At 45.1% G+C, this 14,588-nt stretch overlaps 1 protein-coding gene across 1 annotated transcript in view; it reads right to left on the reverse strand.

The window, feature by feature from the left end:
* Positions 1–1,995: 1,995 nt before the first annotated feature.
* LOC148521935 (sulfotransferase 6B1-like) overlaps positions 1,996–14,588 on the reverse strand; it is a 69,534-nt gene continuing 56,941 nt past the window's right edge. The window contains exons 5-7 of the mRNA XM_088474501.1: positions 6,367–6,461; positions 4,222–4,378; positions 1,996–2,405 (exon numbers count right to left, since the gene is read on the reverse strand). Of these exons, the coding sequence (XP_088330627.1) occupies positions 2,275–2,405; positions 4,222–4,378; positions 6,367–6,461 (383 nt within the window). The 3' untranslated portion in view covers positions 1,996–2,274. The remainder of the gene's footprint in view (positions 2,406–4,221; positions 4,379–6,366; positions 6,462–14,588) is intronic.

Raw genomic sequence — 14,588 nt, forward strand, 5'->3', positions numbered from 1 at the left:
TTAAATTGTAACTAATGTGCTCCCATTTTAACATATCTATTACATGTCTATCTATCTATCGAGAGATAGATAGAGATACTGTAGATGTATATAGCTACATGGCCACACATACAGCACACACACTGATCCAGTTGCTGCCCATCTCACAGCACCCCTCTCAGCCCAGCACCTCTGGCCTCATCTAGTACCACTAACGTAGAGTGCATCACAGTGAGGACATATAATGCACAGTGTATCACAGTGAGGACATATAATGCAGAGTGCGTCACAGTGAGGACATGTAATGCAGAGTGCGTCACAGTGAGGACATGTAATGCAGAGTGTGTTACAGTGAGGGTCATATAATACAGAGTGTGTCACAGTGAGGACATGTAATGCAGAGTGCGTCACAGTGAGGACATGTAATGCAGAGTGCGTCACAGTGAGGACATGTAATGCAGAGTGTGTCACAGTGAGGGTCATATAATGCAGAGTGTGTCACAGTGAGGACATATAATGCAGAGTGTGTCACAGTGAGGACATATAAAGCAGAGTGTGTCACAGTGAGGACATATAATGCAGAGTGTGTCACAGTGAGGACATATAATGCAGAGTGTGTCACAGTGAGGACATATAAAGCAGAGTGTGTCACAGTGAGGGTCATAATGCAGAGTGTGTCACAGTGAGGACATATAATGTAGAATGTGTCACAGTGAGGGCCGTATAATTCAGAGTGTGTCACAGTGAGGGCCATGTAAAGTGGAGAGCACCATATAACGTAGAGAACAGTGATCAGCGACCCACATATAACCTATATCACAGATAATATAAACACACCCTTTACCCACATACACATAAAATGAATACACTACCCCACACACACTAAATTAATACACCAAGACCACCCCAACACAGAGAGTAAAACACACTCCAACTCCCGCCCTTCCCAGAAAAAATAAATAAATACACCCCTCCCCATTGAATGCAGATACCACCCCCCTAGATGACACTCGCACTTACCTGTCCTAGAAGAGGGTGTGTGGCCCCTGCTGGGGCTGGGCTCCATGGCACAGGAAAGGAAAGGAAATAGAAGAGCCTGTGAGTGAGATGACAGTGGATAGACTGGAGAGGAAGGGGCGGGGACCCAGGGTTAGGGGGCAGGTCTCAGGCAGGGAAAGCAGTGTGCATGTAGAATAGACAGGGGGTGGAGACCCGACGTTAGGGGGCGTGGTCTCGGGCAGGGGAAAACAAGTATGCATGGCATATAGACAGAGCGGAGGGGACAGGGACTCAGGGGGGAGGCTCTTGGTCTGAGGCTGTGACAGCCTGGTCAGAGCGAGGATAAGAAGGGGAGGACCCCCCTCCTCCTCCTCTGGCCACAGTCAGACTGCCCGCGGCCAGCCGCAGCGCAAGGTACAACTGTAATAATGAGTCAATGTAACTCATTACTAGCAATGCAGGCCCCTTCTTTGTCGCGGGGCCGCAGGATGCCCCTTAGGCATTCCAAATGCCCTAGGCATTTGCCTGGAATGCCTATGCCTAGGGCCGGCTCTGTGCATGGGTGTGCATAAACTAGCCACTGCGATTACCTACGTAGCTGGAGCACTCACTGCAGGCGACGAGACTTGCAAATTCTAAGATGGGTCAGAGCTGCTGTAATTGTGTGTGAGGGGCTGATGTTGCTCAATGTTACCGAAGTAAATGTAGGACTGTGAGGTTTTACGGGTGTGAGAAGCCAGTAGTGGGCATCTCTATGCTGGCTGAGCAGTGGCAGATATTAGCATATTTTCTCAGCTTTATTGCATGAGATTAAGTAGCAGTGATCCGTGCTGAATCAGGCCCATAGAAAAGCAGGCAAACAACAAAAAAAATCACAATCCTGCATTTTACAATATTACTGAACATCATTGACAATTAGTAAAATCATATTTGGTTTCTCATTGTGATCGCATGATCCCTTACCTCTACTGTACATTCCTCCCCCTACATCCTCTTCCCTCCCCTCCTGTTTTAATATAGAATGAAGACCTTGCACTTTTTTTTTAAATGAACAAAAGGAGCAAAGTTTTAAGAAGCAACAAAACACAAGTCTCTCAATATCCTGAAATGCGGATCACATTTTGTTCGCTTATAATCAAAGAATGTTTTAATCATTTGTAAACTGAACAGTTTCGGTTAGGTTGGGCTTAACTGGAGTTAATCAAAATACATTTAAAACATATGTTTGAGGCCGTGTCGCAACTTTATCTCAAAAACACATCAATTGACTTGAAAAAAACAGATCTAAAGACTTCCCTAAAATGTACAATATTTTTTATAGTTCAGCTTCTCTCCCAGCTTTGTTCCTGCGAGCATCTCCTCAAACTTGGCGTCCACCTCTTTACTCTGTTCTTCAGTAAAAAGACTCTTCCAGTCCCCGATTTCACCTAAAAGAGACATAACTAAACGTTAAAAAATGTAAAATTGTTACAATGAAAAGTTCCCCAGCTGATCAATCCGATGATCTATAGGAGTGTTTTACTGTACTTTGCAATCATGTTACAACTACTCAGTCATCTAAGATCTTGGTGCATAGTGTATATACAGTATGGAGGGGGATGGGTACAATGACATAAGCCTGCTCGGGGTGCTAAGGCTCCACGTTATGCCTCTGATATTCTGCACCCCGCAGACTATTACATTTGGTCAAAAGTGCAGATTCTGACATGGGATTCACAGTTACTATTGTTTTAAATAAATCGCCACATTAAAACCTGCTGCAAAAACATCTGCACTTCTGCCAAATTGAAACTTATTACATTCCGCCATAGCGGCATTTAATCACAGAAATTTACTTTACATTGAAGAACAGTAGATTTGTTAACAGGCATATTTTACACAATGTGGGATGTGATATATTCACCAAAATTTGTAATGCGTTATTTGGATACACCTCAATGTTTTATTAAATATCACATGCAGGGACAGAGCTTGAGAGAAAGCTCTGTCCCTGCGAATCCCCTCCAAACACTTCCTCCCAGATCTCCCTCCTGGCTCCCATTAGAAAATAAATCAAATACAGAGGCAGAACTATGGGAGACAATGGAGGCGCCTGCCGCCGGGCTCCAGCTCTGAAAGGGCACCTCCTCCGTTGTCCACAGCATATTCATCCCACGTAGGGCTGTAACTATGTACCCAGAGTGTACCGTCGTGGTCGCCCAATACATGGCACCCCTTCTCAGCACCTGAGAAGCCACCATACACTAGTGGAGAGCTCCATGTCAGACCATCAGCTGCTGCCTTCGTTTATCTATAGCCTGTGTGCATACGAATCGCTACATTACAGTGTCAGCGGCGCTGACGGGGGGGGGGGGGGGGGGGCACCAAGTTATAACTTGCCTCCGGGCATCTGGGATGAACTTACGCCAGTGCTGCTGCAGGACCAGTGATCAGTGCCTCCTTCTGTGTCACCTGGTCATCTGATCTGTGCAGTAGCTGGCTGAGATGCTGTGAAAGTCCCGGCAGGCATCTCAGCTGAGGTCGCACAGATCAGCTGACCATGTCACACAGAAGTAGACACCGATCACTGATACCAGGGTGCAGGTAAGTTTTATTTGATTTATTTTCTATTTTAACTATTTATTTTCACTGTCATCAGCCTGTGGTCTATCATACACACATGGCTGATCACTGAAGCCAACTCCAGGCTCTGCCTTTCCCCGTCAGCAAGCAGGGAAGGCTGAGCTGGAGTAGGTGAAATAGGGGGGAACCATCTACCATCTAAAGAAAGTCTGAAACAGATCGCATTTCCCATTACAAGTATGGGAAATGCGATGTTTACTAAAAGAATGCAAATTTAAGGGCTTGGTGTAGTTTATTTTATGAAAACTTTCTTCAAAAAAGTCCTTTGATACATTTAAGTGGTACTAAAATATTGTGAAAACAAAAGTTTTTACATTATTTTACTAAAAATAATATTAATAAATATGGCCTCTATACTGCGAGGCATAATGTTCAGCCTTTGATATATATTAGTTCCTTTACCTGCTCTTAGGGCCATAGTTGGAAAGTTGATGAAAATTATTTAACAAAGTTTTGTTTGCTCAAAATGTATAGAAAAATTACCTGCTGGTATATTATGTATTGTTCATTGCAGATGTGATCATGTATTGTAACCCCTATGTACAAGTACCGCGTGGGTCTGAAGAACATGGGATTTTTCTATTCTAAGAGTAAACCATTCATGTAATTGTGTTTATTTACCTTTTCGGAAGATAACATTTCCATATTTCCCATGAGTATCACCGGATTTATCTTTCATAGATTTAAAAGTAGTTTTGTTTTGAACCTTCTGGATTTGCTCGTCTGTCAAAGATAACCCATAGAAATCAGATATTTTCCTTAATTCTGCAGCAAAGTCCTGTAAGAGCATAAAGTAACAATTAACATAAATTAATGCAAATAAAACTAAACTTATATAATATTTAAAATTCTCAAAATAATACATTTCTGTAATAATTTTATAGAGTTATATAAATAAATATGTACATTTTAAGAAAACTATACCTATAACACATATGGTCTATTGTCTCTAACTTTGATTTGTTCCTGAAAATGTTTTCATTGGACATGTCCCTATTTTTCAACATTGTCAAACTGCATAATAAGGTACCTTTTAGGGTTACCCTGCGGTTTTTTGGGCCGTTTCTGAGTTGCATGCTGCTGTGACTGCTTTAACGTCTTTTGCCATAGTTGCACCTATGACTTCATGCCAGTGTTAGCATCAGCATTTCCCCTCAGGTGTCTTAGGGGACTATTTACTAAGCCTTGGATGGAGATAAAGGGAATGGAGATAAAGAACCAGCCAAACAGCTCCTAACTGTCATTTTTCAAACACCCTGTGACATGGCAGTTAGGAGCTGATTGGTTGGTACGTTATCTCCTTACACTATCTCCATCCAAGGCTTAGTAAATAACTCCCTTAATGTGTAAGGGCTGAGAAGCTTACCTTGAGCTTCTTTAGATGCTGAAATATTGCTTGGTGCATCTTTAGACGCAATCAATGGTCGCACCATCAAAACTTGCATCAGCCGCATGCTAGGTGCAGATTCTGAGATCAGAGTATGGCCTCCAAGTGATTAAGGGCCTGATTCAGATGTGGGTGCAAGAGTCATCGGTGCTGCGTTTTTGGTTGCAGCGGATCTGAGAAGGTATGTACATAACGTAGGTGTTGTCTCTTGAATTGAGACACCTACCTATGCCTTCTTAGATCTGCTGCATGTGTCCAAAGATGCAGCATTGGATCACCATTGGGAACATCAGCGGACCATTGGACATTCTGAGTAATCTCAGGGTTAAATTACTATTTTATGGGGGCACATTTCCTTCCAATTAAACGTCTCCTACTTACTGTAGGGGAGCACCTTCTCAACCTCTCATCTCTTACAAACAGGGATTCCAGTTATCCTAGTTTCCCAATTTTAGGGAAGACTATATAACAGATATACATTGAAACTGTTTCAACACCCCAGTGCAGCCTTTCCCCACTTCTCTTCCCCCCCTCTCCCCTTTTTCTTGTAATCTCAGGGTTACTCCGAATGTCCACCACATGTAAGGTGCCGAGTCCAATGAATCTTTGACAGAAGACGTAGTTCATGGCTTTGGTACGCCCCCAAAACTGAGTCAACATGCTTCGTTTTGAGGAATGCTGCCCTTTTAGGCTGACCAGCGCCTGTAGCGTATAGCGCACTACAACTGGGGATCTCAGCAACATTGCAGCACATGCGCACTGTGGTCTCGGTGCAGTCCCGAAACCAATTGTCAATTGCAATCCAATCAGGACTGCGTCCAGGACTGAATCAGCCCTTGAGTTCGCAACCATTTCAGCAACACGCCCATAAGATGGACCATTTTAGTGCCACCAGTCACTGGCAAGAAACGCCAGGCACATTTCGAAGACACTTTGGATATCATGCCTCTCAATTGCAACTGTGCCTCTATGCGTACACACCACGGGATCCATGCGCAGTTGAAAAACATTGACCATCTGCATGAATATCGTCATTGCATGCTACTCAGACTTAGGCCCTTTATGTGTTACAGTAGTTTATGTAGAAAGAAAAAAACTTGCAATTTGAGGATTTTACTCTTTCAAAGTCCAAAATGACTGATATTATAAACAATGTACTTGGATTCACCAACTCAACAGCAAAGTGTCCCTGGAATCTACTGTGAAATGTTGACAACCATGCCCACAATTAAAACAGCCGTAATTTGGGATTAAGGGCTCATATATGCGCGGTGTGCAAGGAGAGCATCATCATAACTGAATTAGCCAGCACTGCACCTAATAACCTAAGATGGTTAATAAAGTTATTTAAAATAGATACTATAAAGGTAATCACTCACCGTTTTCATATCTTCAAATGTAAGTACAAGTATATTCCCATCATCAATATGTTTCTCCCAGCCACAAGCATGATCAAAATATGATCCATAAATTACTATAATAGAAAAAACACAAAAATCAGAACAAACAGATAATTAGTGATCATCTTTCAAAATATTCCAAAACCGCCAAATGGCTTTAAATGCAATTAAAATGCCTACTTAACAATGTAAGCTCTTGTTTTGTAATCGAATGAATGGAACCATCTTTATTGCATCATGTGTATAATAGTAAAGGGTATTTTGAACCGTTCTGTGCAAATACTTTTACATGACTTGTATCAATCTTGATCAATCTGTTCAAGTATTTCATAAACAATGTATTCCAAATTCATGAAACGAATGCAAAAACGTGCTTAGGACCAGATTCATTACGGATCGCTATTCGGATGCGATTACGCACGCAGGTCTGCTGCAAAAATATGCTAATGAATGTAATTGCAAAGCTGTCACACAGCCAGCATAGAGCCGCCCACTACCACTATCTCACATCCGTAATACCTTTCAGTCCTGCATTGGGAACATTGAGTAACATCAGCCCCTCAGGCACAATTACAAAAGGTCTGCGTGTGCCGTCGCAGTGGCTAATTTATGCATGCCCATGCAACGGTGTTCAAAATGACTGGCACGCCTGCATTTCTCCAATCACTCCCCCATCACCACCCCCAAACACTGACCTCCCATCACTCACTCTGCAATGGCTTTCTTTCATACACATGCGCCATCGACCGATTTGCATACACCGTTGCAATCCGTAATGAATCAGGCCCTTAATTAATAACATACACTTTATAAAACTTGCACATTTCTCATGTTTGTAATGTAAGAAGTCCAAAAGGTGAACTGTATTGAATGAATGAGGCACAATCAGATTTTAGTCTAGCTAGACATGAAAGAATAAAAGTATATCAATGTATAGAGCATGGCAAAGAGATTTAGAAATGTATTATTATTGTTATTAATTTATATAATATCAACATACTATGCAGCATTGAAATTGTTAGCAGTATGTAATATTCAGAACAGTCCCTTCCCCAGGGTAGCTTAAGGTCTAAATTCTGTTCATACACATGCACACACAACCTAGGGTGATTTTGTCAATTAGCCTACAGTACCTGTATGTTTTTGGATTGTTGAAGCAAACTGGAGCACCCGGGAGAAACCCAGGCAAACATGGTGAGAAGAAAATGCAAACCCCACACAGATTAAAAAATGGGAAACTGTCAACACCATAATGTCAACATTCAGGATTTTGACATGTTCAGAATATCAACAGTCAACATGTTGAAATTCACATTGTTGACAATTACATAATGGTGATATTGTCGCAATGTCGACAGCCAGTATGTCGACACACAATTTCTGGGTTAGGCTGCAGGTAGGGTTAGGTTTAGATTAAAATACCATTGTCGACATTCTGACTGTTGACATGCACAATGTCTACATAATGTCAGTATTGTCATTGTGTCAACATGTTAAGTGTTAACATCCATATTGTCGACATTCAGACCATGTTGACATCATGGTATTAACATACTGTATGTCGACATAATATACCACACCCCAGAATGGAGTCAATAGCCACAGCACTGGAAGGCATCGATGCTAACCACTATGCCATCATTCTGCCCATATACAGGTTTGCCTACTAAAGTGAGAAGAATGTCCCCACAAACACTGATGGTATGTATATTACTCTGATGGACACCTGAAGATAAGAGTAATACATTTATTTCATCCATTAATGACATTATTAAAAATATAATTAGTGTAAAGTAGGGGTGTGCACCGGCCACTTTTCGTGTTTTGTGTTTTGGTTTTGGATCTGGATCTTTCTTCGTGTTTTGGATCTGGATTGGTTTTGCCAAAACCACCCTTCCGTGTTTTGGGTTCTGGGTTTTGTGTTTTGGATCTGTATTTTTTTTTAAAAAAGCATAAAAACAGCTAAAATCACAGAATTTGTAGGTTTTTCTGCTCCTATGCTATTATTAACCTCAATAACCTTAATTTCCACTCATTTCCAGTCTATTCTGAACACCTCACACCTCACAATAGTGTTTTTATGTCCAAAACGTTGCACCGAGGTAGCTGGATGACTATGCTAAGCGACACGAGTGGGCGGCACAAACACGTGACCCATCTAGGCGTGAAACTGCAGTGGCAGACAGGATGGCAGTTTGAAAAACTAGGCCCCAAACTGTACATAATGCAAAGAAAAAAAAGAGGTGCAAGATGGAATTGTCCTTGGGCCCTCCCACCCACCCTTATGTTGTATAAACAGGACATGCACACTTTAACAAACCAATCATTTCAGCGCCAGGGTCTGCCACACAACTGTGGCTGAAATGATTGGTTCGTTTGGGCCCCCACAAAACAAGCTGGCAATTAATGTGTCCCTGCACAAACTGGCTCTATGGAGGCAAGATGTCATCCTCATCCTCCTCATCCACCGATTCCTCACCCTCTTCAGTGTGTACATCCTCATCCTCACAAAGTATTAACTCGTCCCCACTTGAATCCACCACCACAGGTCCCTCTGTACCTTCTGGAGGCTGGTCTCCCTGGAAGAGCTGATAATTCATTTTGATGAACATCATCTTCTCCACATTCTGTGGAAGCAACCTCCTACGCCTTTCGCTGACAAGGTTCCCGGCTGCACTAAACACTCTTTCGGAGTACACACTGGAGGGGGGGCAACTCAGGTAAAATAGAGCCAGTTTGTACAGGGGCCTCCAAATTGCCTCTTTTTCCTGCCAGTACAGGTATGGACTGTCTGCCATGCCTACTTGGATGCTGTCACCGATGTAATCCTCCACCATTCTGTCAATGGTGACAGTATCATATGCAGTGACAGTAGACATGTCAGAAATTGTTGCCAGGTCCTTCAGTCCGGACCAGATGTCCAAACTTGGTCCTGCCTGCCCTGCATCACCGCCAGCGGGTTGCTTAGGATACCTAAGTTTTTTCCTGGCAGCCCCAGTTGCAGGAGAAAATGAAGAAGGAGCCGTTGACGTGTCACGTTCCGCTTCAGCTGACAGTGTGTTCACCAGCAGGTCTTTGCACCTCTGCAGGCTTGTGTCGGCCGGAAAGAGAGACACCACATAGGCTTTAAACCTAGGATCGAGCACGGTGGCCAAAACGTAGTGGTCTGATTTCAACAGATTGACCACCCTGGAATCCTGGCAAAGCGAATGAAGGGCTTCATCCACAAGTCCCACATGCCGAGCGGAATCGCTCCGTCTTAGCTCCTCCTTCACTTTCTCCAGCTGCTTCTGCAAAAGCCTGATGAGGGGAATGACCTGACTCAAGCTGGCAGTGTCTGAACTGACTTCACGTGTGGCAAGTTCGAAGGGCTGGAGAACCTTGCACAACACGGAAATCATTCTCCACTGCGCTTGAGTCAGGTGCATACCCCCTCCTTTGCCTATGTCATAGGTGGATGTATAGGCTTGTATGGCCTTTTGCTGCTCCTCCATCCTCTGAAGCATATAGAGGGTTGAGTTCCACCGCGTCACAACCTCTTGCTTCAGGTGATGGCGGGGCAGGTTCAAGAGTGTTTGCTGGCGCTCCAGTCTTCGGCACGCAGTCGCTGAATGGCGAAAGTGGCCAGAAATTTTTCGGGCCACCCAAAGCGTCTCCTGCACGCCCCTGTCGCTTTTCAGAAAATTCTGCACCACCAAGTTTATTGTGTGAGCAAAACATGGGACGTGCTGGAATTTGCCCAGATGTAATGCCCGCACAATATTGGTGGCGTTGTCAGATATCACAAATCCCCAGGAGAGTCTAAGTGGGGTAAGCCACTGGGCGATGATTTCCCTCAGTTTCTCTAAGAGGTTGTCGGCGGTGTGCCTCTTACTGAAACCGGTGATACACAGCGTAGCCTGCCTTGTAACGAGCTGGCATTTCTGAGATGCTGCTACTGGTGACGCTGCTGCTGTTGCTGCGTAAGGTGATACATCTACCCAGTGGGCTGTCACAGTCATATAGTCCTTAGTCTGCCCTGTTCCACTTGTCCACATGTCCGTGGTTAAGTGGACATTGTGTACAACGGCATTTTTCAGGACACTGAGGACACTTTTTCTGACGTTTCTGTACAGTCTCGGTATCGCCTGCCTAGTGAAGTGGAATCTAGACGGGATTTGGAACCGGGGACACACTACCTCCATCAATTGTCTAAATCCCACTGCACTAATGGCGGATACCGGACGCACGTCTAACACCAACATAGCAGTCAAGGCCTCAGTTATACGTTTTGCTTCAGGATGACTGCTGTCGTACTTCATCCTCCTCGCTAAGGACTGTTGGAGGGTCAATTGTTTAGTAAAAGTAGTGGTGTTCCTACTTCCTCTCTGGGATGATGAACGACTCCCAGCAGCAGCAACAGCAGCAGCGGCAGCAGTAGGCGTAGCAATGCAGGATCCTCCGGAGGAATCCCGGATAGGAGAGTCAGTCATGCCAGTGACATGGCCTGCAGGACTACTTCCGATCCTAACTAAGGAGGAAATTGACGAGGAGGGAGTTGACGGTGTGGTTTGCAGGCGCTTGGATACAACAGGACAACGGGATTTAGGTGTCCCTGGACTGCTTACGGTCTTAGCCAAAGTTTCTGAACTTGACAGTAACTTTTTATGAACGCGCTGCAGGTGCCGTATAAGGGAGGATGTTCCTAGGTGGTTGACGTCCCTACCCCTACTTATTTCACCTTTACATATGGTACATATGGCAAGACAGTTGTTGTCCGGATTTGGATAGAAATATTGCCAGACCAAAGAGGTGGAATGTTTGGTCTTCTGCCCAGGCATGACCGTGATGGGCTTTTTCATCCCACGGACAACAACTGTCTCCCCCGGAGCCTGATTTAAACAAACCACATCACCATCAGAATCCTCCTCGCCAACTTCCTCCTCAGCGCCAGCTACACCAGTATCCTCATCCTGTTGTACTTCAACAGTGACATCTTCAATTTGCATATCAGCAAGTGGACTGTGGGTGCTCCTTTCAGCACTTGCAGGGGGCGTGCAAATGGTGCAAAGAGCCACCTCTTCCCGTCCAGTGCTGGGAAGGTCAGGCATCGCAACCACCACCACACTTGGACTCTCCTTGGGGATTTGTGATATCTTCTTAGAAAGCACAGTTCTTCGCTGTGCTTTTGCCAGCTTAACTCTTTTGATTTTTTTAGTGGGAGGAGGGCTTCCATCGTCATGTGAAGCTGAACCACTAGTCATGAACATACTAGGGATCGACCTTAGCCGTTCCTTGCCACTCCGTGTCGTAAATGGCATATTGGCAAGTTTACGTTTCTCTTCAGCTGATTTAAATGTCTTTTTCAAGGTCATTTTCCTGAACTTTGCCATTTGGGATTGTATGTGCCCTCTACTATGACATTGGGCATCGGCCTTGGCAGACGACGTTGATGGCATGTTATCGTCTATGTCATGACTAGTGGCAGCAGCTTCAGCACTAGGAGGAAGTGGTTCTTGATCTTTCTCTATTTTATTTTTATCGGAGAAAGTTTGGTCCTCCATTTATGTTATATCGATTTGATATATACGTGCGGCTAAACACAGAAAATAATTTTTTTTGGGGTTTGGACTGGAGTGTACTTTGTGGGTTACAGCACCCTTTAACGGTCAAGCCAGCCGGCCCTTTATTTATGACACAGGCGCACGCTTGGCACTACTTTGTTGATGCACGTGCGGCTACTGCGCACACAATTCACAAACACAGAAAATAATTTTTTTTTGGTTTGGACTGGAGTGTACTTTCGGGGGTTACAGCACCCTTTAACGGTCAAGCCAGCCGGCCCTTTACTTATGACACAGGCGCACGCTTGGCACTACTTTGTTGATGCACGTGCGGCTACTGCGCACACAATTCACAAACACAGAAAATAATTTTTTTTTGGTTTGGACTGGAGTGTACTTTCGGGGGTTACAGCACCCTTTAACGGTCAAGCCAGCCGGCCCTTTACTTATGACACAGGCGCACGCTTGGCACTACTTTGTTGATGCACGTGCGGCTACTGCGCACACAATTCACAAACACAGAAAATAATTTTTTTTTTGGTTTGGACTGGAGTGTACTTTGGGGGTTACAGCACCCTTTAACGGTCAAGCCAGCCGGCCCTTTACTTATGACACAGGCGCACGCTTGGCACTACTTTGTTGATGCACGTGCGGCTACTGCGCACACAATTCACAAACACAGAAAATAATTTTTTTTTTGGTTTGGACTGGAGTGTACTTTCGGGGGTTACAGCACCCTTAACGGTCAAGCCAGCCGGCCCTTTACTTATGACACAGGTGCACGCTTGGCACTACTTTGTTGATGCACGTGCGGCTACTGCGCACACAATTCACAAACACAGAAAATAATTTTTTTTTTGGTTTGGACTGGAGTGTACTTTCGGGGGTTACAGCACCCTTAACGGTCAAGCCAGCCGGCCCTTTACTTATGACACAGGCGCACGCTTGGCACTACTTTGTTGATGCACGTGCGGCTACTGCGCACACAATTCACAAACACAGAAAATAATTTTTTTTTGGTTTGGACTGGAGTGTACTTTCGGGGGTTACAGCACCCTTAACGGTCAAGCCAGCCGGCCCTTTACTTATGACACAGGCGCACGCTTGGCACTACTTTGTTGATGCACGTGCGGCTACTGCGCACACAATTCACAAACACAGAAAATAATTTTTTTTTGGTTTGGACTGGAGTGTACTTTCGGGGGTTACAGCACCCTTTAACGGTCAAGCCAGCCGGCCCTTTACTTATGACACAGGCGCACGCTTGGCACTACTTTGTTGATGCACGTGCGGCTACTGCGCACACAATTCACAAACACAGAAAATAATTTTTTTTTTGGTTTGGACTGGAGTGTACTTTCGGGGGTTACAGCACCCTTAACGGTCAAGCCAGCCGGCCCTTTACTTATGACACAGGCGCACGCTTGGCACTACTGTGTTGATGCACGTGCGGCTACTGCGCACACAATTCACAAACACAGAAAATAATTTTTTTTTTGGTTTGGACTGGAGTGTACTTTCGGGGGTTACAGCACCCTTAACGGTCAAGCCAGCCGGCCCTTTACTTATGACACAGGCGCACGCTTGGCACTACTTTGTTGATGCACGTGCGGCTACTGCGCACACAATTCACAAACACAGAAAATAATTTTTTTTTGGTTTGGACTGGAGTGTACTTTCGGGGGTTACAGCACCCTTTAACGGTCAAGCCAGCCGGCCCTTTACTTATGACACAGGCGCACGCTTGGCACTACTTTGTTGATGCACGTGCGGCTACTGCGCACACAATTCACAAACACAGAAAATATATTATATTTTTAGCACTTGGGGGGAGCACCCCTGATGGACAGAGCACCCCCTGGACAACACTACAGCACCTCTTTAGGACTGGGACACTGCACAGGACTTTGGAGTGGACACAGCCCCTATGGAGAACTGACTGCACAACACAGTCCAGCCAGCCCCTATGGACTTTGAAGTAGTGGACACAGCCCCTATTAACAACAGCAGCACAGCACAACACAGCCAGCCCCTATGGACTTTGAAGTAGTGGACAACAGCAGCACTACACTACACTACACTACACTACACAGCCCTAACTCCCACCCTCCCTCTTCACTGTCCACAGCCGAGTGAGAAAATGGCGCCGACGTGGGTACCTTATATAGGATCCAAAACCCGCGAGACTCGGAAGGCGGGAAGATGACGTTTTGCCTCGATTTCAGAATCCGAGTCAGGCGGGAAAAGTCGAGCCTGACTCGGATCGGACTCGGATCGGGGGGGCTCGGGGGGGTTCGGATTTCAGAAATCCGAACCCGCTCACCCCTAGTGTAAAGGTGTGTATATGGAGATCTACAAGTGTTACTATCCAAGAATCCCCCTCCCTACGGACCTGTGATTCCCAGTATCAATTCCCCATCCTGCCCACTAAATTAGGAAGCAGGAGGGATGCAGATGATTGGCCTACTCTTCTGGGTATGTGGGGCAGGGGCGTTTCTAGACAGGAGAGGGCCCGTTTGGAGTCCACTGAGCTGTGCATGGCCAGCACCGGAGTTATAGACTCTAGACACTAGAGTGTGCCCAGAATCTATAGTGTATGCACAGATCACCGGGAAAATGGCTGCGACGGCCATTTTCCCCTGTACTGCGCATGCGCAA

The sequence above is a fragment of the Taudactylus pleione genome, unplaced genomic scaffold (genome assembly GCF_031769625.1).
Source record: "Taudactylus pleione unplaced genomic scaffold, aTauple2 ptg000154l, whole genome shotgun sequence".
Taxonomy (NCBI): Eukaryota; Metazoa; Chordata; class Amphibia; order Anura; family Myobatrachidae; genus Taudactylus; species Taudactylus pleione.